This window comes from Gekko japonicus, unplaced genomic scaffold (assembly GCF_001447785.1).
Source record: "Gekko japonicus isolate JY-2015 unplaced genomic scaffold, Gekko_japonicus_V1.1 scaffold1254, whole genome shotgun sequence".
NCBI lineage: Eukaryota > Metazoa > Chordata > Lepidosauria > Squamata > Gekkonidae > Gekko > Gekko japonicus.
The window spans coordinates 390173-414812 of NW_015167088.1; the positions used below are offsets into that span (position 1 = coordinate 390173).

Consider the following 24640-nt stretch of genomic DNA (forward strand, 5'->3'; position numbering starts at 1 on the left):
CCCTGTTCATACAAACTGGTGATTAAATGAACAGAGCAAGAGGATTGCACACAACATGCTCCCCCAGTACATGAGAGATAGGAGCACCAAAATTAGTACAGCTGAGAAGAGCTTTTGCCTGAAATGATCTTAACCCACTGCTTTACAACATTTGAGCAAAACCTCCATTTAACACAACTCTCTGTTGCTCAAGTGTGTCATTTAGAGTAGCAATGCTGTTGAGCATGTAGGAGCAAGGAAGGGGGAAAGCCAGGTGAAGCTAGGTGCAACTTCCTCTATGCATGCCTGTGCTGTGGGGGGGGGGAGCAAAAGCCATTTTTCTCACAGCTTATTTTTTAATAAATCTGTTAAAGGATTTTTCAGGGCACACGTTTGTTGGAAGTGAGCAACTTTGCGCTGTCTCTTCGCCTCAGGCTTCAGAGTGGGATTAGAGAGAGTCGGAGAGATAGATCATCCTTCCCGTCTACTGCTCTGATACTATCCCTTTGATGTGTAGAATGCTACTCTCAGGGAATCTTCCTTCCTTCCAGCCTGACACCTCTCCACACTATGCTAGCCTTCTTCATCTTGGCAGGACATGCTTCTTGCATCTCTATCCATCCTAGCTAGTTAAACTAGATTAGAATCCTGTCTCTACTCTATCCTGTCTAGAATGGAGTTCCTTACCATAACTTTGTTTCTTTGTTTTCTTAAACGGTTTCTATAAACATGCCTGTCAGTCACTATTCATTTAGCTAATCCAAAAAAAGAACTCCAGCTGAGACTATCTTGTTTTATCTATCTCTACATGAAGGAATAGAGCTCAGGGATTTCCTTTAACACAATGGAAATTTGGAAATTGAGCAATATTACGTGCCTTTAAGCCAGGGAGATTTTTTATTTAGATTAAAAATGGTTTATGGACAGGTTTAGCTGTCTGCTTCACAAAGTCAGACTAACTTTTCAAACACTCCTCATTCCTCCATTTGTCCATCTGAACTTCTAAACAGGAAACTTCTCGGGCCTGTGAAAGAAACAAAATAAAATTTTAAATTGTTTTTAAGAGGGCTGTAGTTTTAAAGGAACAAGGTATAAACAATATTTCCTTTGCCAGTTTTGACTCTCCTGTGTCTCTAGTCCAGTTCCAAAAATGCCTTCTTTTGTTGGATGTTATTTGCACCTGGCTCTATTCTTTGTTTGTTTCATTTCTACTCTGCCCTTTTCCTCAATGCGGACCCAAAGCAGAGCTTCCATTGTTCTCCCATTTTATCCTCATAACAGCCCTGTGAGGTGGGTTAGGCTGAGAGTACGTAACTGGTCCAAGGTGACCCAGCAAGCTTCCATGGCTAAGTGGTAGGGTTGCCAACCTCCAGGTGGTGGCTGAAGATACCTTGGTATTACAATTTCAGGTGACAGAGTTCAGTTCACCTGAAAAAGATGGCTGCTTTGGACTGTATGGCATTATGCCCTGCTGAGGTTCCTCACCTTCCCAAAATGCCCCCTCCTCAGGCTCCACCCCCAAAATCTCCAGGTATTTCCCAACCCAGAGCTGACAACCCTACTGAGTGGGCATTTCTCCCTAATTCTTCCAAATCCTAGGCAACATTCCAACCACTATACCACACTGGGTCTCAAATTTTTTTAGACTTATACTTCACCCCTCCCCTAGGTCCCAGGGCTTGGGGCGGCACACACTATCCAATAAAACACTCTATAAATAAATATAAAGCATACTTACAACAGGGGTGTAGCCAGAAAATTTGGGGTGGTGGAACATTGGGGTCTCAGGGGGGGTGAGGGCAGGAGAGGGGGGGAGAAGACCTTCCCCTGCCTCTCCAATTGTCAGAGAGGCAAGGACCGGCTGGGTTTCTTCCTGCTTCTGCAGCTGAAGTTGGTTGCAGAAGCAGGAAGAAGACCTCCCCCCACCTCTCCAATTGCTGGAGAGGAGCAGGCTTGCTGGATTTTCTTCCTGCTTCTGAAAAATGAGCCTCAGCCAACCTTAATGGAAACCCTGGTGGAACAACTCCAACTTACAGGCCCTACGGAATCTAGAAAGATCCCACAGGGCCCAGATGTTATCTGGCAGAGAGTTTTACCAGGCAGTAACTACTATCAAAAAACCTAGCCCTCACTGAGGAGCCGCCTGTGGACTGGACACCACCAGCAGGCCACATGAGGAAGAACAACGCGGCTATTAGCCACAAGGTATAGATAGGGACTCTGGGGCAAGTGATGCTCTGTATTCTTAGTGCTTGGGGGGGCAACAGTGGGAGAGCTTCTAGTGTCCTGGCCCCACTGATGGATCTCCTGATGGCCCCTGTGTGACAGAGTGTTGGACTGGATGGGTCATTGGCCTGATCCAACATTGGCTTCTCTTATATTCTTATGAAGCATTCTTGGGGGGACATATAGGGAGAAGCAGCCCCTTAGGTATAAAGGTCCCAGACCATTTGTATATTACATATATATATATCTTTATATTACTTCTATCTGGCTAATACAATGAAAGCATTTTTAACATGGGTGCTATGGTATGAAACATGGGTCCAGGGTATGAAACAGTTTAAATCTACAGTGTATTATAGAATATATGCAGCCCCCTAAGCTGGGGAACAAGCACAGTGAAACACCATAACCAGGCCTGTTCTTGAACAATTGCCACAAAATCACCCACTTAGGGCATAACTACCCAATATGCCCTTGTTTTGCTGGGTCACAGATGCATGACTGAACTCATAGTCAGACATACAATACGGGAACTCACCTTTAAATGTGCTCATTCACCCGGTTCTACAAGGAAGCTCTGTACAGGGGGAGAAGAAACTCCTGGTTTCTCCCACACCACACTTTCTCCAGTGGAAAGTTTGGTGGGAGGTTTTCCACTTTTCTTGGGCTCCACATGTCCTTCCTAGGGCACATGGAGCCAGAGAAAAGAGCCAAAACGTCCACACATACACACCACCCATTCTGCTGGTGAAAGGATAGAAATCAAAAGCTCCTTCTCACACTCACAGCACCAAGTGAATAAGCATCTCATAAGGTGACTGTCCCCAATGTATGTTTGACTGAGAATACAGGTGCACACCTGTGACCTGGCATGTGTAGGGAGAATCTTACTGACTTCTTTAAAGAGAAATCACATTAATGAATGAGGGGGGAAACCCACATTCATTCATTTGAAAGCAAGGTCCTAGTTCTTTTCTCTGTTCTGTTCTGCAATTATTTTGCTCAGAATGAAAAGGTGTTGACTATGGAATGAAAATGAGGCTTACCACTAAGATGTTATTAGTAACAAGTCTCTCAACATCACCAGTTCTGGGGGGAAAACACAAAACAATTCAGTAATAAAACACATTCTGTAAAAAACCCTGAAATATATGCAGTCAACTGGTTTGTTGTTGTTTTTTGTAAAAAAAAAGATGCGTTCTTTGGATTTGAAAAAAGGAAAATTAGCATTCAAGGTTTAACACAGTAGTATGTGAGGCTTGCAAAACTTGTGTCCCACTGAGCTGAATGCCAGTGACCTGCCACGTATGATGGCCCTGGCCCACCAGAAGCTCAATATATCTCCTGGTTTTGTTGCCTGCCTGGAGCTGCAGAAATATGGGAGACAGAAGAGAATTTCAACTGCTTGACAATTGGGTTGAACTGGGCTTGATGTGAGCCAAAGTTGGCAGATTTGGACCAATAGGGATGCTGACATAAATAAAAAATAAATAAAATGAGACACCTTTCCCCAAATCTAGAATTCCCTATATGTGTTAGAGCTCCTTTGGTACTAGTGATTTCCCTCTTCATGTCAGTAGAAGTAGCAGGTCCATTCACACAAAGAGTGCAAGGATATGAGCCATGAGCCCCCCCCCCCCCCATGAATAAGGAAACCAAATCTGTATGCACTTCAAAAAGCACTTGGAGTTTTGGATTGGAAGCATTGTTCACAGAGCAATACCACATTTGCAAATGCAGGTACAGGCCAAAAGTACATCAGCTCACCATCCAAAGCCTCCCCTCCCCACTGAAGTCTCTACTCCACCTCTTGCATTTGTTCAGCTGCAATAGCCTGTCCTCCACTAATATAAAAAGTCTCTGTTATTTTGCCTAAGGTAGGATATACTTTAAAAACCAAATTATCTACAAGGTGGAACATCCTATCTATGCCAAGCAGAGAAGAGCTTGCACAAGCAAACTGTCTTCCTGTGAAGTCTCCTGTGTCACCAGGTCAGTTGACCCCAGGAAAAGTGTGCAGATAACTACAACAGGAGGGGGGTGTCGTGAGATTTTTGGAGGTGTGGGTGTGTGTCTGCACATTGTCTGTGAAAGCGTGCTTACCCATGTCACCCACACTCCCCCCTCAGTTTTGCAGGGGGAACCTGCAAAAAGTCTCCCACTAAAACATGGTTAGGACCAGTGTTCCCTCTAAGCTGAGTTAGTGTGAGCTGGCTCACAGTTTTTTAGCCTCTGGCTCACACTTTTTTGTCTTAGCTCAGGAAGAATGGCTCCAGAGCAAACTAATTTATGCAGTAGCCAAATAACTTGCTCACAATTCTAATGCCAGTAGCTCACAAAGTGGAATTTTTGCTCACAGGACTCCACAGCTTAGAGGAAACATTGGTTAGGACCTATCCTGATGTTATCAGTCATTCAACTATACCTTAGAAGCAGTCATATATTAAGATTCAGGCTGTGCACTGTAACCTGGAGAAGGACTTGAAGAATGACAACAACCAGGGCTATTTTGGGGCAGGAACGCACAGGAACGCAGTTCCGGCTGGCTTCCAAGTTGGCCACGCCCAGCAGGAACTCATTTGCATAATAGGCCACACCCAACATCAGAAACTCATTAGGACTGGCTACATTAGGGGTGTGTGGCCTAACATGCAAAGGAGATCCTGCTACAAAAAAGCCCTGGGTTTTGACAACAAACAAGGTAAACAGAATAAGAAGCAAAAGGTGGGTGTGGCTGGATGAGCACACTTCTGGTAACATGGGGGTGCGGCCTAATATGCCAATGAGCTGTGCTGTCAGGGGTGTGGCCTAATATGCTAATGAGTTTCTGCTGTTGGGTGTGGCCTATTATGCTAATGAGTTCCTGCTGGGCTTTTTCTACAAAAAAAGCCCTGACAACAACTGTAGCAACTAACAACATTTTACAAGTCATCCTTCCTCAAAAAAAGAAGAAGAGCAAAACAAACACTGTAGGTACCAGAAAACAGATAATTTCCCTGGTAAACAGAGATAGTTAGAACATATGATTTGAGGGAATGAAGCACAATGCTGTTGATTAATTGCTTCCTTATTGCTTATTAATTCCTTCCTGTTGAGTAGCATCATTGCATAATCACAGCAATATACTCACATGCTTATCACCTTGAATTTGACTTCTAGACTTGCTTGACTCTGAAGGGGGAAGAATAACAATTAAATGGGCTGTGGTGTCTCAGAGGTTAAGATGCTGAGCTGCAAACCAGAAGGTCTGTAGTTCAGCAGTTTGAGACCCTAGTGCCGTGAGACGGAGTGAGCTCCCGTCTCTGGCCCCAGCTCCTGCCAACCTAGCAGTTCGAAAGCAAGAAATTGCAAATAGATAAATAAGTACTGCTTCAGTGGGAAGTAACAGCATTCCGTGCGCCTCGGCATCTAGTCATGCCAGCCACATGGCACGGAAACATCTTTGGACAGTGCTGGCTGTTTGGCTTGGAAACAGAGGTGAGCACTGCCCCTAGAGTCGGATTCGACTGACTTTCAAACAAGGGAAACCTTTACCTTTTACCTAGGCCACTTAAACCCTGCCCAGAGTTGAGTCTGGAGTGATGGCCACAGCAAATATCTGTTTGAATTGCCTGCATGAAGAATGCCAACAGTGTGTCAAGTCCTTTCCCCCCTGAGAGTAACACCTCCATTCAAACAGTATAGCAGAGCAAAAGATAGGGTATACACTTCGGAGACAAAACTCCACTGAAAAGGCTTTTACAGTTGTACTTTTCTCAAAAGTAAAACCCATAAAGGGCAATATCAATGGTGTATTAATGAAAGCAAGGTTCAGGCAAAGGAGGACACCAAGTGGTCACAGATCAAAACTGTAATCTGCAAGGATAGTCCAAGAACACACAGTTCAAGAAATTGCAAAGGATGTCTTCTTCACATACTTCAGCTGTATGTATGACACACCTGAACTATCGAACAGAACACAGATACTGTAGAACAGGATATCTAATTGCCTGATCTCTAATTAACAGACATGATGTTGCAGTTGAATAGGGGTGGGATCCTTAGTTTCATTGATTTTAGTAATTATGTAATCTCTGCTTTCTACAAACCCTGTGTTCTGCACTATTGACACCACAGTGATGCCAACCTCCGGGGGTTGAGTTCTCCTGGTATTACCACTGATCTCCAGAGTACAGAGATCCATTCCCTTGAAGAAAATGGTAGCGTTGGAGGGCGGATTCTATGGCACCATATGCCTGCCGATCTCCCTTCCCAGTCCAGTGTCTACCTTCCCCAGGCTCCACCTCCAAATCTCCAAGAATTTCCTAGCCTGGAGTTGGCAGCCCTTTTACACTCCACCCTTTTAACTGAATTTTATTTATTTAAAACATTTGTTAGCTGCCTTTCTACCTTACAGAACTCAAGGCAGCTTGAAACGTAAACGGAATAACAATTGTATAAACCAGAATCTAAAACCACAGTTTAAGACTGCCCCCAAATTAATTAGATTCAGGTGGGCAGCCACGTTGGTCTGAAGAAGAAGAACAAAGTCCGAATCCAGTGGCACCTTTAAGACCTGGACCCAAATTAATTAATTAAATGCACACCTAAATGAAACCATCTTCAACTTCAGTTTTACCCAGGAACCTGAGATGAGCCCTGCTGTATTAGTCCAGTGGTCCATCTAGTTCAGCATTCTGTTTTATGCATTAGCCAAACAGTTGCCCAAGATGGCCAGCTAACAGCATCCAAGCAGAGGCCTTTCCATGATGCTGCCTCCTAGTACTGAGTTTCAGAGTCTTGGGCTGCAGTCACACATGCCATTTGGCACGGAGGGGAAGGGTCCCTATTTCCTCCAGTGGAATTTGATGCACAGTCACGTGGTCACACATCCCTTTGTGCTGCTGGCTCAGCCCATCGTTGTGCAATCAGACACCACTTCAGGTGAGTGGGTTTTCTTTGCCTTTTGTTTCCCATGTGCATAAATGAGGAATCGAACCTCCTCATGGAGTGTTCCCAATGGAGTATGCAGTTATGCACATACTGCTAAGCAAGGGGGGAAAACTGGCACCAAGTTAGGATGGAACGAGCAGACCATCCCGATGGCTTGAGAGCGTGCTTGAGCAACCAGACTAGGGGAAATCATTAGGACCGGACTCTCCCAGTGTCTTTTAACTCCGTTTCTGTGGCAGGGCAGCACGGAGTGCTGACAACTGCAGGACCTTTCCCAGATGTTGCTGTCTGATTGTGTGCTTTAGATCTGTCAGGCATTTGCAGCTACGTCGGATCTAAAGGCACGTCTCACCGCAGCCTTGCTATTTCTGTGTGTGGAGGCTCTATTAACTCACCATTAGTAGCCATTGATGAACCTTTCTTGCATGAATCTGTCTAACCCCCTTTTAAAGCCATCTGTACTCACAGCCATCACTGCTTCCATTGACAGTGAATTCCACAATTTATTTAAGTGTGGAGCAAAGAAATATGTCCTTTTGTCTCTTCAGAATCTATTGCCCATCAACTTCATTCAGTGTCCCTCTATCCACTTTCTCCACCCCAGCATAATTTGTGTAAACCTCCATCATATCCCCCCCTGCATTTACCTTTTTTTCTAAACTGAAAAGGCCCAGACCCAGGAAAATGTTATACAATTTGTTTCCTTGCTGATTTTGGACAACTAGTTTTACCACCTGCTGTTTTAAAATACTGATGATTGGTTTCATTGCTGCTGTTTTAATTTGTTTAGTGTATTGCGTTAAGGAAGAGCCTTGTGCAGGGCCAGTCCAAGAGGTGGCAAGGCAAGAAAAGGCGCGTGTGGTGGCCAAGCCACTCAGAGAGGCACAAGGCCTTTGGTGCCACACTGCATGGCTTGTCTCGCTGAAGCGCATGTTTGGGTGGATCCTGGGCAGGAATTCTTCACCGACATGGCTGGTGCAGGGTTAATAACACCTGTTTCCTTCTCTTCCTTCTGGAGGATCACAAAAAGTTCTGTCTGGGTTGTTTGCTCCCTGGCAGGGTTTATATGAAGGGTGGACGTGCATGCAAGGGGGAGGGGGAGGAAGGGGGTTGGGCAGCTTTGAAGCCACGGGGTGGAATGGAGAGTGGACACTGCATGAGGACAGGTGCCAGGCCGTTTGGCTTTTCCTCTCCAGCAGGATGCCGCTCGCCCCAGGCTTCCTCCCCCTCCTGGCCCTGGGTGAGTTGTGGTGAATCAAGGCTATGGTCCTGGCTGAGTCGTGCACGCTTCAGGCCAGTGCAGTGGTGGTGCTGCACAGCTACTGCTGAATTAGGAATTAAAGGGGGAGATTGGGGTTGGGCATTGAAAAATTGACGGCTGACTACGGACATTGGATAGAAGTCTTTTAAATTAATACACTGATGTGTAAGAGCATCCCATCTGTTGCAATCCCTTATTTATAGCTTGTCTGTCTGTGAATGGTAATCCCTTTATAATGCCTTATAACATAGCTGTCTGATTGGCTTGCAGTGACATTCTAAGCAGAGTTACATCATTGTAAGTGAAGTTGATGACTTTAGAAGGGTGTAGCTCTGCTTAAAATGGCACTGTTGCCTGCCCAAAGCTCTGGGTCATTGTTGGTACTAATCCCTTTCTTCTACTTCCATGTGTGTTTAGCATTCTGCTAAACTAGGTGTGATGTGACACCTAGTGGTTGCCTGGCACAGTTGCACTGACACACAATGCTGTGTGCTACAGCGATATCCTTGTGCTACTGGCACAACAGGGCACATTAAGGCATTGTCCTGGACTGTGTACCAGTCTGTGTGTCTTTTCTGTGTTTCTTTACATGAGTATTCAGGACACTGGAATACTGATCCCTGACTGGCTAGGACTTATAAATGAGGATAATTAACATCGCCATTGATGTTTATGGGCAAGAAAAGGCCCTTTCTAATTCTCTTTGGCCAATATTTTTCACTCCTGCTCAAAATCTGACTGTATAGTCTCTCTACTTGTTGACTTCCCTTGTTTATTTTACCCTTTGTGTATTTGAAAGTAAAGACAATGAAAACACCTGTATGCCTCCTCCTGTTTCTTGGTGTCTGTAACTTAGGCCAAGCACTCATTTCTGAGGTGATATCAGCAGGACTCAGATGACATGTCAGTGCACCTCCCATACTGAAGTTTTGTGGGATGCCATACCTCTATGGATTTTTTAAAGTCTTACTTTCCACTTGCACATTTTGCCTGTATCTGTGGTGTGTGATTGTGGTCACACATCCATCGTGGTGGTTAGTCCACTTGGCAATCAAGTTTATATTGTACAGAAGTCATCCAATTGTTCTACAGTCTTCTCTGTGATTTCCTGCCAGTGTGGATAGGCACTCAATTTTTAGTCATCACACCATAATTTGCATGGTGGAATACTACTGGGTCAGCATTCCAAACCACCCATACATCTCACAAATGATTGGCATGGCAAAAGAAAGGGGAAGTACATCCACACCAAAGGAAAAAATCAGCAGGTCAACGTGCCACACAAATAACTACACAACGTAAAGAGACAGCATGCACAAGTTCCTATGCAACTCACAGCTTGACTGAGTACCAGGACATAATTGCTGTGCAAGGAAATGTCTCATTTTATCCATCCCTTACTTCAGTAAGTTTTCTCCAATGTCTTTCAGTTTATTCTCATAAACAACTTTTTATGAGAAGTGAGACTGGGATTTAGATAGTAAAGCAGTTCTTCCACTCCTATTCAAATGTGGCTGATTTTCAGAAGTACAGAAATTTGGAAGGAGAGAGAAAAAACTCATTTTCAAAAGAAACATCTCTTAAACTGAAAAGCTGGTCCAATTGTTCACATTTTTAACTTTCTGTTTCACCAGTCAACAACAGCATAGAATGCAAAGTCGATTATAATGAATGCATTCCATGCATTGCTTCTTTCATAGGAATCATTAAATTATATAAAAAAGCCTAATTTCTATCCCAACAAAAAACAGAAAGGTAAACCATACTGGACCAGAAAACAGAGACTGGATTTGATCCAGCGATCTGTCAGTAGAAGGTGTTAATGGTCACGGTTCTTTTCTGCTTTTCCTTATACAGGGGCCATGCTAATCTTCGCTGTATTGTTCCAATTTTAGTATAGCTGCTGCCAAAGCAAGCACTTCCTGTTTCTCCCCTTTCTCCAGAAACCATTCCTGGCATCACAGGACCCACAGGCTGGTGGCCTGCAGAAAAGTGGGGGGGGGGGAGCTCTGCCGATGGAAAAGGAAGCAAGGAACTATTTCACCCTCTTCCTCCTCCTTACTACAGCCTAGTTATCTATGTTGATATTACTCCATGCAGGAATCAGCATTCATAGTGCTAGAAAGTACTGCTGGGGGGAGGAGGAAGCAAAGGAGATCTGCATCTCTTGATGAAGATCCATTTCCATGTAAACATATAAAACCGGGGAAAAAGCAAACTTTAGAATTCATTTGTCTTTAAGGTGCCATGATGTCTTGTCATTTAAACTGCAGCAGCCTAACAAGTGATTTTTTAAAAAAACTTACTAGATACATAATTTTATTACAAGCACATCTACAGAAGCCCAGCACATGCATAGTTTAGGAAAGTACTATTACCTTTGAGTTTCCTGTCCAATGATTAAGCTAGTGATTCATTAACCAAAAAAACCTGTTGAAAATATTTAATAGGGCTGACTGAACAGTAAATATTTAATTGGGGGTGACTGAACCAGTAAACTAGACATTAGACTATTCACTGAAGAAAAAGAACTTCCGAGCTGACTATTTGATAAATATTACCTGAAAACAATTAAAAGTGTTCTCTGGCAGGCTTGAGAACTGGTATGTATGAGTCATTAAGCTGGAACGGAAGAGAACTTGGTTCAAATCCCTACTTAGCAGTGATGCCTGGTGAGTGGATTTTTGGCCAGATTTGAATTCAGTAACACCTTAGAGACCAACAAGATTTGGGGGTGAGAGATTTTGACTGTTGAAGCTCCCTTCAGCCAGTTACCAGTACTTCTCTTTCAACCTCAGCTCAAAATCGTTGTGAGGATGAAATTGGAAAAAGCCATATAACCAGAGTTCTATTGAGGGGACGATGAGATGAGTATGCAATTTAAAAGCAAAAAAAAAATTGGTTACAGCCTCATTGATTATAAATTGTATGTCACATGCAGCTGCATATTAAGCACAAAAAGGTAGGGAGGAAGAGAAGAAAATGTTTCCTGGCATGTTCGCCAAAACTCCACAACTTGTACATTTGTTAACACAGAGATAAGGAGGTGTTCCAGACTCAATGCTATGTGAAAATCTGTTTTTCAAGATGACCCGAAACAACTTTTTTTCTCTCTTCTTTCCACCTCCACCCACTTTTTGTGTTTAACATGCACTCTGATGAAGAGTTGTAGGAACCTGAAGGATTGTGATCAATGTGATCAATGTGGAGTCTTGTGAGCAAAAATTCTCCTTTGTGAGCTACTGGCATTAAAGTTGTGAGCGAGCAATTTGGCTACTGCATAAATTAGTCTGCTCTGGAGCCCATCCTTCCTGAGCCAGGACAAAAATGTGTGAGCCGGAGGCTAAAAAACTCTGAGCTAGCTCACACTAACTCAGCTTAAAGGGAACATTGGCCCCGGTCACACGGGCAGGAAACTGCAGAGGAGAAGCGTGGCTGTTTGCTCTGGGGCAAACTACTGCGCAGTTACGTGATCAGACCTCCTGTGGAGGTACCGTGGAGGTTCCATGGAGGTTCCATGGCAAGGGAGAGGTGCCGATCACAGGACAAGCCGGCGCTCAACAAAGAAGCGCGCGCCGCGGCAAATTGTTTTTTATTTTTGTGTACATGACAAATGCGCATGCTCCGTTGGGTGCACACGCGCATCCACAGAGACTTGGACAAAAAAAACCACCTTATTTGCAAGGGGACATGGGCGGGCGCCGGATGCCACCGGAAACGCGATCAGACGCCCGCCCTTGCCCCGCAGTTTCCGGAAACTAGTACCTCCAAGGTACTAGTTTTTTGCCACGCAGTTTCGGCTGGAAGCCTCGGTTGAGCCACGGGAGTGCTACGCTTCCCAGATGTGCTGGTGAGATCGCGCCCGGAAACTCCGGCTGTCTTCCGTCTCACTTGTGTGGCTTCTGTTACGTGTGACCGCAGCCATTGATTGTGATTGGTGTTTTGTGATAATTTTGGTTAGTCCAAATATTTTTTTTAAACTATGACTCTTCAATTGTTTTTTAGATTCTCCCCTTCCACTGGTAAACACAGTTACCTACAACTTATGCCACAAAGGTTTTTTCATGGTTTTTCAAATCTCCAAAGGAAAAGTAAACAAAGGACAGTCAAGCAGATAATGCAGATAATGTATTGCTTCTCTATATCCTCCATAGCAAGTCACCCAGAGAATTAAGCCAGTAAATGGGGGGAAATGAAACAAACAAATAATAAAGCAGCTTTTATGTCATTTCAATTCTCATACCTCACCTCAGAGTTCAAAATGAAGTTTTCATAAATCGTGTCCCCTGGTCTTATTTTTGCAATATCATAGACCACAGTGAAAAGGAGATCATCTTTGGTGGCCACATCTTGATCATAGAGCTTCAGCTCTAACATGTTCTGAACACAAAAAAGAAAGGCAGGAGAGAACATGAACTCCATTCCCCAAAGAAAGGTGTTTTCTGCAAATTCTGACAGCTGCCAGTGACCCAGATCCATTGCCTGAAACCTCTGAAAACACTCCACAGCTCAAGGCTAGTGTCTCATTATCCCTGCTCCCACATACATGTAAGTCTAAACTTTGAATGGGCATGTCTTCATCAGCCTCATACTCATGGTGACTTTACACAAGTTGGCATTTCCTCAGCCCCTCCCCCTACAATATTTATGGGGAAATTTGGCTTATTTCATAGGGCTGTGGTAAAGATTACTGAGATCATATATGTGAAGCATTTCAAGCACTTTAGACAAGCTATGTAAATGTGGTTACTATACATGCCTTGTGCTGCCTCCCGACCAGAAATAATAACACTAGGTAACTTATCTCCAAGCCACCTATTTTGAGTTGCCCCCAACCACAACTTTTACCACAGCAGCCACAGTGGTCCACTCACCTACCATGCTGCCTAGAAGTTAGTGTAACAGAGATGGCTGGTTTGATTTTTAAGAAATGGCCTGTTATTACAAAAAATACCAGTCTCAAAGTACATTATGGATTCTCCTTATGCCTAAAATCAAACCTTCAAAATGCTCCCTATTTTTTTAAATTCTGATGTTACAATCTGAGTAATGATGCCTCAGGCAACCCCAGGTGTTGGTGCTTCTGCTTTTTCCTTCTACCCCACATTACAAATCCTAAAGCCATACCCTGTTCACTAAAAGAAGAAGAGTTCATTAGAGCTCTTTTGTGTAAGAACATTGTCAGCCTAAAGATGAAACAGATTTTTAAAAGCAGCATACTTTGACCTGAGGCTGGATCAAGAAATTGAAGCTTTCATTCCAAACAGGGTTGCTGGTATTTGGGATTGTTTTAGTCAGGACTTGCATATTTGAAGAAGTTGGCAGCCAAAGACTCACATAACAGTCAGAGGCACTCACTAGAGAGAGAGAAATTAAAATGTATTAATGTGTAATGCACAGTTTTTAATGATTAGCCTTTCCTGGTCTCAACATGCAGCAGAATAAGATGGCTGAATCCTGGTATGGTAGAATGGGCTGTGCCGTTCTGACAATAGGGGGAGCGTGCTACTTTGAATTTTCCCTTATATAAAAGGCTCCCTAAAATTTGTATTTAAAAATTAACACAGCATACTAATCCAACCTGCTCCTCGCTGCTCTAGTTTCCCAGTTTTAGGGAGCTTTTTGGCAAAGATGCATTGAATAATGTAACTCCCCACCTGTACTTTGAAGTGGTATCATCCAGGCCATCTCCTTAGGTCTATACAGGCCTGTATAGACTCACTTGAGTATTTAAATATTGATGCTGGAGAGGCAAATAGGATTGCCAGGTCTGGGTTGGAAAGCACCTGGAGACTTTGGGGGTGAATCCAGGAGAGGGTGGGGTTTGGGGAGGGGAGGGGCCTCAGCAGGGTACAATGCCATAGAGTTCACCTTCCAAAGCAGCCATTTTCTCCAGGGGAGCTGATCTCTGTCAGCTGGAGATTGGTTGTAAAAGTGGGAGATCTCCAGGCCCCACCTGGAGGCTGGCAACCCTAGAGGCAAAATCACTGTAATGCATTACTGCATCTTGTTTACAGTGTAGGGTTGCCAACTCCAGATAGGGAAATTCCTGGAGTTTGGGGGGTGGAGCCGCCTGGGGAAGGTGTTGTTTGAGGACAACATGATGCCACGCAGTCCACCCTTGAAAGCAGCCACTTTCTCCAGGGGAATGGACTTCTGTTATTTGGAGATCAGTTGTAATTCTTGGAGATCTAGGATTGCCAATCTCCAGGTAATACCTGGATGTTATTTATTTCCTTATGTATTATACTATGTAACCTACACCAGAGCTTCAGGCACAAGCTCCATTGACTTTCAAGTATTCTAAACCCTGCAGTCGGATTGGTTGCTGTTGTGTAACAGACCAATCCGGAAAGACTCTGAACTTTGACGGGAACGAATCCCATTGGTTCTAAGCTCTCAGTTGTAATTGGTCATTACTGTGCTGGGGGTGTGGTTTTCCCTGGTTCAAAATATATAAAGTTGCAACTTTCTTGAGTGTCGTTGCTGTGTTCTGAGCTGAATAAACAAATCACTGTTTAAGAAACGCTGCCTTAATCTCAGTATATAACACTGGAGATCTTACACTATTACAACTGATCTCCAAGCGATAGACAGCAGTTTACTAGGGGAAAACGGCTGCACTGGAAGGTAGACTCTGTGGTATTATACCTCATCTGTCCCTCCCAGGGGTCGTTTCATAGAAAAAGAGCTAGGGGATCTCATTAGCATAACTCATTAGCATATGCCACACCCCCTGACATCACCGGAAGTGTGTCATAAGGCCACACCCCCTGACATCACCGGAAGTGTGTCATAAGGCCACACCCCCTGACATCACCGGAAGTGTGTCATAAGGCCACACCCCCTGACATCACCGGAAGTGTGTCATAAGGCCACACCCCCTGACATCACCGGAAGTGTGTCATAAGGCCACACCCCCTGACATCACCGGAAGTGTATCATAAAGCCACACACCCCGCTCCCAACGGTCCATCTGGTCCCTCCTCTCCCCAAACCCTGCCCTCCTCAGGCTCCACTACCAAAATCTCTAGGTATTTCCCAGCCTGGAACTGGCAACCCTGTCTCCGGGTCCCACGTGGAAGGTGACAGCTTTATTACAGTGTGTAAAGCAGCAACACAGCTAGAAGAGTACTTTTGCACTAGCTGGCATCAATCAAGCCTAACATTTCCAGGCTAAGCAGAGGTACACCCTTCTAAGCTTACTGACTTCAACAGACTGAGAAGAATGTGAGGAATTTCACATTACCCTTTTTAACCCATTTTGAAGCCGTTTTTGATCCGTTGTGAACTGGTATAGTGCTGCCATTTCATACATGGCTTTCCCCTTCCGGTAAACAGCTGGATCTGAAGCGGTTTGCCATTTCAGACTGTACTGCATTTTCCCGCTTTTTCCCCGCCGTTTTTCGCCCACACGGGCGATCTCCAGCTTTTTTTTTAATGTTCGCTTTAGAGCGCTATAGTGCTATAACACAACACTCCAGGCATTCCAATGGGGTTGATATAATGCTGTTTCATTATAGTGTTATAGCACTATAGCGCTATAAAGCAAACGTTCCCCCCCCAAAAAAGCTGTAGATCGCACGGGCGAAAAACAGCGGGGGAAAGCGCATCGGAACCGGGAGAGGAAACTGAAGACTACTTGGAAGTGGTTGACAGGTAAAATGCTTCAGCCCCGTTTCCTAAATGGGACAGTAGCGTTTGTGTGTGAAATTACAAATATATTCCGGTAGGGGACTGGTTCTAAGATGGTTCTGTCTGAAATGACAGACCAGAAACCGTTTGGGAACCATTCCTCTTCTGGATTATATCATCTGTCTGAAATTCCTCTGTAACTCTGCTTAAGACAGCACTGTATATCCATTATTCCTGAGACTGCGGAGAGGTGAGGAATATGTATTCCTTAACCTTCTATTCGGTACTTCTCAGGATTCTGAGAAAAGAAAGCTGGTAAAGAGGATGCAAATCAAAATTGTAGAACTATACATGTTCTTGTAAAAGGCCATTTGAGTGCCTAATCTCTTCCAAGAGAAATTAGATGGAAAATGTGTCCACTCACGTAGGTCTTTTGAGGGTATGTTCTGAGCTTGGATGACCTTCACTGAAAATAAGTAGCAGGGAAAGGTTTCAGTCTGAAGAGAAAACAAACACACATGAGTAAAGTAATGACTCCTATTAATTCTAACACATCCAAAGCAGACTTATTAAAGATATTGGATTATTTATTCCTATAGGATTTGTTTTTAAAAAAATAACATTCCTATTATACTCTATTAGCTGCCTTGAACAAAGAGGAAAGTTGTGATACAAATGTTTTAATAAATAAAAATTAAATTTTGTTCCCTTAATATTTACAGGGGGGAACTAGGATCGTAACTAAAATTCCCTTAAATTGACCTTAAAACTAGTCTTCTTCATATTTATAGATTGCCCAGTATAGCCATGATTTTCCTATTACCTCCAAGAATAAGAGTATAATCCTAAACAGGGCTATACCCTTCTAAATCCATTGAGTCAAGTGGCTTAGAATGGTGTAACTCAGCTTAGAACTGCACTGCAACTCACAGTTCATGACATGCTGAACTAACTCCGCTAAAAGCGTCCTCCACCCAAGGCTGATGTCACCTCCCTTTTACTTCTTGTAATTTCATTGCATTCCATTCCCTCTAGCTATCATAATTTTGAGATTCCAAGCATACATCTAATTTGTAGATAGTAGGGAAGTTTTTGTTCTAATCCACCTGCCGTTTTACAAAGAGTGGAGTACAAACTTGGGAGCTGGTATAGCACAGTGGTTAAAAGAATGACCTGGGGACCAGGAGTGCTCTGGTTCCAGATGTTAGTATATTTTACTGGAGACCTTTAAAAATGTTTGTTCCTTTATGCAGCAGATAGGAAACAAACAGGCACATGAACAGGCAGTGTTAACCCCAAAACAGCATCAGTACAACCAAGGAGGGAATTGGGAAACAAAAATGGCCCTGGAAAAATGTTCCACAGTGGCCCCAAGTCACAACAACCTTGTGAGGTAGGTTAGGCTGAGAGTGTAGAACTGGCCCAAAGTCACTCAGCAAGCCTTAATGGCAGATTGCAGATTCGAACCTGGTTCTCTGAGATACTAGTGTTACACTTTAACCAAGGGGTCCCCAACCTCTTTGAGCCTGTGGGCACATTTAGAATTCTGACACAGCATGGTGGGCGCACCAACAAAATGGCTGCCACTGAGGTGGAGCCTAGGGTTGCCAGGTCCGATCGTTGCACTGGCAGAGGGATTGTGGGCATTCCAAGACTGGGCAAGAATGTTGCACAATGTGCATACATCGCCCAGAAGTGTCATGGGCACACCGGTAACATCAGGGGTGAGGCTCTGGTTTTGGGGCAAAACTCTATGGCAAAATCACCCTCAAACTCTGGAGTTTTGCCCAAAAACAGAACGTCATCCCCCCCCCCATGTCACCGAAGTCCCTACGTCACTTCCAGGTGACAGTAGTGTGTCATGCATGACATTGCTGTTGGGGGGGGGGATTTCCTACTTCCGGCCAGCTGGAGCTCATGAAAGTGGGGGATCCCCTGGTCCCACTAGGGGATGGTAACCCTAATGGAGCCAGCCACAAAATGATTGTCACAGCTTTACTTCAGTAACAGTGCAGATCCTTGTGTTGTGGTTCCCGGGGGCACTTAAGGAGGCAGTGGTGCATCCCCTCTTGAAAAAACCATCTTTGGACCCGACCAAATTGGCTGGTTTCCAACTTGCCCTATTTGGGCAAGATAATAGAGAGGGCGGTGGCACTTCAGTAACAGAGCTTTCTGGATGACGCCTATCTTAGATCCCTTCCAGTCTGGCTTTTGTCCTGGGCACGGGACAGAGACATGGCACGGGACAGAGACAAAAGGCTGACTTGGCAGTGGCTGCAATCTGGGCCTCCATTGTTAAGGAGGCATCCAGGAGCACCCCCAGACTCCTAACCTCTGACACTGGCACCAATGACACCCCATCGAAGGCTGGGAGCGGGATCCCTACCCCTGGACCGCCATGACTCAGGCACAGGACCTCCATCTTCATCGGATTCAATTTCATTCGGCTCCGAAGGCATCTGGATCGGGGTGGATCGGCAGTGCTGTTGTTGTTAGATCTGTTGGCCACGTTTGACACGGTCGACCATCAACTACTGATCCACCACCTCGCTGAAACTGGAATCCAGGGACCAGCCTTACAGTGGCTTGTTTCCTTTCTCGAAGGTCGGAGACAAAGAGTGGCGTTGGGGGATCAGCTGTCCCAGAGGCACTCACTGGAATGTGGAGTGCCACAAGGGGCAATGTTGTCCCCGATGCTTTTTAACATTTATATGTGCCGTCTTGCCCGGATTGCTCGGAGGTATGGAGCGAGTTGTCATCAGTATGCGGATGACACCCAGCTTTATTTGTTGCTGGACGGCCAGTCTGACCCCAAACCGGAAGTCCTAGATTGGGCGTTACAAGCTGTGGCTGGTTGGCTTAGGCTGGGCCGAATGAAATTGAATCCGATGAAGATGGAGGTCCTGTGCCTGAGTCGTGGCGGTCCAGGGGTAGGGATCCTGCTCCCAACCTTCGATGGGGTGTCATTGGTGCCAGTGTCAGGGGTTAGGAGTCTGGGGGTGCTCCTGGATGCCTCCTTAACAATGGAGGCCCAGATTGCAGCCACTGCCAAGTCAGCCTTTTACCATCTCTGGCTGATAAGGCAGCTGGCTCCCTTCCTCGAAAGTGGCGACTTGGCAACAGTGATCCATGCGATTGTCACCTCAAGATTGGATTACTGTAATGCCCTCTACATGGGGCTGCCCTTGGCGCAAATCCAGAAGCTGCAGCTGGTGCAAAACGCCACAACCAGGCTGGTGATGGGACTCTCCAGGAGCACATCCAGCCTGTGCTAAAGGTGTTGCACTGGCTGCCTATAGCATACCGGATTCGCTTCAAGGTGCTGGTTCTTGCCTATAAAGCCCTTTATGGCAGGGTTCGACATAACTGCAGGACCGCCTTTCCCCATATATGCCCCAGGAAGCACTGCGTTCAGGGACCCAGAATCGACTGGTTCTCCTGAGTATTAAGGAGGCCAAATTAGCAACAACTAGGGCCAGGGCTTTTTCGGTGGCGGCTCCACTCTGGTGGAACGAGCTCCCAGAGGAGATCAAGGCCCTACGGGACCTTTTACAGTTCCACAGGGCCTGCAAAACGGACTTCTTCCGCCAGGCTTTTGGAGCTGCCGCCGCCGCCGCCACCATTACAACTGCAACTATCGGTGGTGCTATTAGTAACAACTGACTGCTATGGTGGAAGCCCTGAGTCACAGGTCCCTGTGACTACTGCCTGCCCCCCCCCCCCCAAACCGACCGGGCCCAATAGAATCATCTAATGTAAACATTGGAAATACTAGCACTTTAAAATTGATGATTTTAAGAATTGTTTTATATTGCTGTACTAGTTAATGTCATAAATTGTGTTTTATGTATTATGAAATTTTTATTTTGTTGTGAGCCGCCCTGAGCCAGCCTAGGCCGGAATGGGCGGGATAGAAATTAATAAAATAAATAAATAAATAAATTGTGGTGGCAGCTGCTGCAAAAGCAACATTTTAAAAAATCTGCACAGCAAATCAAATTTCCAGTAGTCAATCAGAAGCCTTGCTGGACAAAAGCCCTACCTAGCCCTGCCCATTTCCTAAAAAAAATACTTGGCAGGCACCAGGAAAGATGTTGGTGGGCGCCAAGATGCCCATGGGCACCACGTTGAGGACCTCTGCCCTAACCACTACAGCACACTGGCTCTCAAGCTGTGCTTTTCTGTGTAATAATGGGTTTTGCGATAATCCAGCCTTGATAATCAACAAGAAAATTAACTGACATCAGTAAATCCTTGCTTAGCAAGACTTAGATTTGCAAACCTTCTAATACAGGCATCTGTGGGACATGAAAAAAACAAAGCTTCCCTCTCCAGAGGCCCACTGGGAGATTTTAATGGCTGATCTGCCCCTGAGTACAGCAGTCCAAGACCCTAATAAACCTGACAACATGCTTCACAATAAGCTTTTCAGCAGGCTCCAAAGTCAAATTTCTCTCCCGTTTCCACACTATCTAGTCTACTCTATGAGTGGGCAAAGGCTTCAGGTACCTTCTGCAATTGATTTTTTTAATGACAACAAGTCTGACTAGATATCAATGACCACTGAGAAAGCACCTATTAGACATCCACCGTTAACTAGGAGGTTATGAGCTGCCACCCCGTGGCAGCAAGCCTGGATTTGCTACACACTCAACACAGTACTGCAACTTCTCATCTCTTCCTTACAGGGGATCTTTCTGATACATGTGTTTCCAAATATGTATTTCTCCCACAGTCACATTTAAGATTTTTAGGTGTATGCTTTAAATAACTTTTTGGAAAAAGAGGTGCCAGAACTCTCAAGAGGGAAATGACTTTTTCAGTCTGTATACTGAAAACTCACAAACTTTTAAACATTTTAAAAAGAATTTTGTCAAAGAGATTCCAGAAGAAGAAGAGAAGAGATTGGATTTATACCCCGCCCTTCACTACCCAAGGGAGTCTCAGAGCGGCTTACAAACTCCTTTCCCTTCCCCTCCCCACAACAGACACCCTGTGAGGTAGTTGGGGCTGAGAGAACTCTTGACAGAAACTGCTCTTTTTCAAGAACAGCTCTTATCAGAACTACAGCTTGCCCAAGGTCATCCAGCCAGGTGCAAGTGGAGGAGTGGGGAATCAAAACCGGTTCTCCCAGATTAGAGTCCGTGCACTTAACCACTACACCTAACTGGCTCCGTTCCGACATGTTCCCCCAGAAAAAAGCCCTGTATATATCGTGTGAAGCAGTCATAGACAAGAAATGGGGGCTTATCTTTTTGCTTAGCATAACAGTGCAGCAGAGTTTGCCACAATGTTAACAGGAAAATTTTTTAAAGGCTCATATATTCAAAGCATGAGTTATCATGCCTTAAACGAGTAACAGCTTTCTAGTAGATAGATGAACTGAGCTGCCTCAAGTAGATTCCAGGAGAGGCAGCATATGATCTTTCAAAATGTAAATAAATAAATAATACACCCCCTCTCTCCATTTCTGACTATGAGACCTTTTCCTTTGGTCGCAGCCTGAGCACCTATCCATTTATCAGGCCAATAGACCAGAATAACTGGCCATCTACACCATTAAAAAGGTTGTGTAGTGCCCATATGTAGATGAGACCACTAGAATACCAACAAAGCAGCCTACAACATACACAGGTCCACAAATTGCTACCTGTTGGGGGAATCCCACACATTTATCCGAGTATGTAATTCTTTATAAAGACTTAGAGGTGACAGTATTCCTGGAGCAGTGAGACCCACATTTAACACTAGAGAAAAAGTCAAAATACCTTATTTATCTTACCCTAGATCCACGGCATGAGATGTCCATTGCATGAGAAGTAAGGCTGTGAAACGGCACAAGTCCAGCTAGCAAATGAGGCTTTCTGCTCTGTTGACTGCCAGGCACAATCCTAACTTGTTTTTTCAGCCCTGTGTGTGTGGTGTGTGTGTGTGTGTGTTTTAATGACTGGTGCAAAAGAGCCGATGAGATATATACAGATTCTGAGCTCCACCTTTGTGACTCTTCCGAGTTAAAAAGCGTCATTTTTTTTTCATATCTTCTGGTCATAAATGCTTTTGTCTGAGGACTGTTTTATGAATATCATGATTAGGTGGCTGAGTCGTATTTTTACATCCGTTGACTCATTTTTAACCACCTCAAGTAAGTCTCTGGAGAGGCAGCATATACATTTTCTAAACAAATAAATGAATGTTTAAGCATATCTGAAAACACAGCAAGAATTAACAATTAAAACTGAATAATATCACAAAATGAAGAGCTTGAATCCTGAGGTGGTAGAAAGGACCACCCCACCTTCAGGGGGCAGGTGGCAGAAATACAAAGGAGGGGGGGGCATGTAATACTTAACCTACTGTCTGAAGGAGGGTAATCTACAATTCTACACCTGCTGCACACGATCAGCTCATACCCACTTCATCCTACTGCTTATGTACATCAGGCCCGTATAGTAACCTAGCAGGTAGTCCAGCAAATCAGCATCACCATTTCTTATTTCAGGCTCCTGTTGGCATCCTCAGTCCCTGTCTTTTCAAGTGGAAGCATAAAAAGAGTTTATGCTTTAAATTTAGGGTAAAAGGGCTTGGAGTTCTAGAAGTACAGCTCATCTCCTGACCACAGAGGTCAGATCAGTTCCCCTGGAGGAAATGGAAGCTTCAGAGGGCAGACTCTGTGCCATCTCACCCAAGCTGAGCCCCTGTCCTCTACAAACATTGCCCTTCCCAAGCACTACCCCCAAATCTCTAGGAATTTCATAAACCAGAGTTGGCGACCAGGACCAGGGCCATGACTAGAACCATGGCTTTCTCACTTCTTCCTTTCTGCGATAGCCCAAAATGCCTCCAGAAACACTGTTCCTGGGAAACAGGGGAACCCCCACCACCACCACCGCCGCCAGAATAGCAGGGGGTGTTGTTTGGGGATGGACCAAAAGAAGGGAGGGGAAAGTTGCATTAAAAGGGCAGAAATCCTTCCACTCACAGAAACACAGTGCAGGATCTAGACCTAAGGATGGAATGCTTTTGTGCCCACTCCAGATGTCTTAATTTCCTTGAAGAATTTCATCAAAACTCTGGCCTAAATTAATGGTTCAAATCTGGTTAAAATCATGTTGTTGTTTGTTGCTCTGTTAGATGCTGTTGGTGCAACATTTTGATGAGAGACAGCACATGAATGAGCAAAGAAATACGTAGCAAGTTCTCTTAGCATGTGGCTCTCAGAGAGTGTGTTTGGTATTCATATGTGGGAAGATAATGTTCAGTAGCACAAACTTACACTGGAACTAGCCTTAAAAATTGTAAAGAACTTGAACAATTTGAAGCTTGGTATGTTTACAAATAGTATACCTGGACACAGGCCTTGGTTCCTGCCGGAGAGCACCGGAGCACCACTCCGCCAGTCAGGAGCCCAGGGGGCAGGCACATAAGCCCCGCCCCCTGCTCCCACCAGCCATCAGTTGGGACACAGTGGGCTGGGGGTGGCCTTAGACTGTAGGGGCAAATTCCACCTCTCACGCGAGAGGTCATTCTGGCTCCCCCAGCTCTCGGGAGGGGCTCTTTTAAAAGTTATGGCCACCATTGCTGTTCTCGGCTGCAGCTGCGATGCCCGCGCATGGGGGGCAACGTTCCCTTGCCTCCCTGAGCGCCGGGGTGGTGGCCTTGGACTCGTAGGGGCAAATTCCACCTCTCACCCGAGAGGGCATTCTGGCTCCCCCAGCTCTCGGGAGGGGCTCTTTTAAAAGTTATGGCCACCATTGCTGTTCTCGGCTGCAGCTGCGATGCCCGCGCATGGGGGGCAACGTTCCCTTGCCTCCCTGAGCGCCGGGGTGGTGGCCTTGGACTCGTAGGGGCAAATTCCACCTCTCGCATGTGATGTCTGAGCGACGTTGCCGCTGGGACATCACACGCAAGAGGTCATTCTGGCTCTCCCAGCTCTCGGGAGGGGCTCTTTTAAAAGTTATGGCCACCATTGCTGTTCTCGGCTGCAGCTGCGATGCCCGCGCATGGGGGGCAACGTTCCCTTGCCTCCCTGACCCCAGGTTTGTGGCCTTGGACTCATAGGGGCAAATTCCACCTCTCGCGTGTGATGTCCAAGGTTGAAGAACATTGGACCAGGGGGTCCAATTCTATGGGTCCCCAAACAGGTTGCCCCTATCCCCTCCATTGTTCTCTATGGTGGGGAAAAAGTAAAAGATCCAATCAGATTTGCAGAGGACGAGAATTCTGCTAGCTGTAGTGTCTACTACCACTGTGGAATTGTGACTATTGCTTAATTATTTGCCAGCAGGTTTCCTGCAAAGATTTAGGGTGTGGTCACACATACCAGATAAAACAAGGGAAAAGCGAGGCTATTTCCTCTGGAGGAATTTGACCCGCAGTTGCGAGATCACACCTCCCTTTGAAGCTGTGGGTGTAGCCTGTCAGTGTGTGATCAGACGCAACTGTGGGTGAGTTATTCTTTTTTGTGCTGTTTGTTTCCCATGCACTTAAAAAAGGAATCGATGAACCCCACCTCCGCACTGAGGGCTCCCTATGGAGTTTGTGATGATGCGCATACTGCGAGGGGGGGGGGAGAATGGCACAAAGTCAGTATGGCCTGATCAGACCATC

At 45.2% G+C, this 24640-nt stretch overlaps 1 protein-coding gene across 1 annotated transcript in view; it reads right to left on the reverse strand.

The window, feature by feature from the left end:
• Positions 1-24640, reverse strand: part of LOC107111822 (cytosolic phospholipase A2 beta-like) — a 235253-nt gene that overhangs the window by 183769 nt on the left and 26844 nt on the right. The window contains exons 7-12 of the mRNA XM_015412860.1: positions 16458-16530; positions 13619-13755; positions 12647-12778; positions 5336-5376; positions 3252-3294; positions 940-1003 (exon numbers count right to left, since the gene is read on the reverse strand). Of these exons, the coding sequence (XP_015268346.1) occupies positions 940-1003; positions 3252-3294; positions 5336-5376; positions 12647-12778; positions 13619-13755; positions 16458-16530 (490 nt within the window). The remainder of the gene's footprint in view (positions 1-939; positions 1004-3251; positions 3295-5335; positions 5377-12646; positions 12779-13618; positions 13756-16457; positions 16531-24640) is intronic.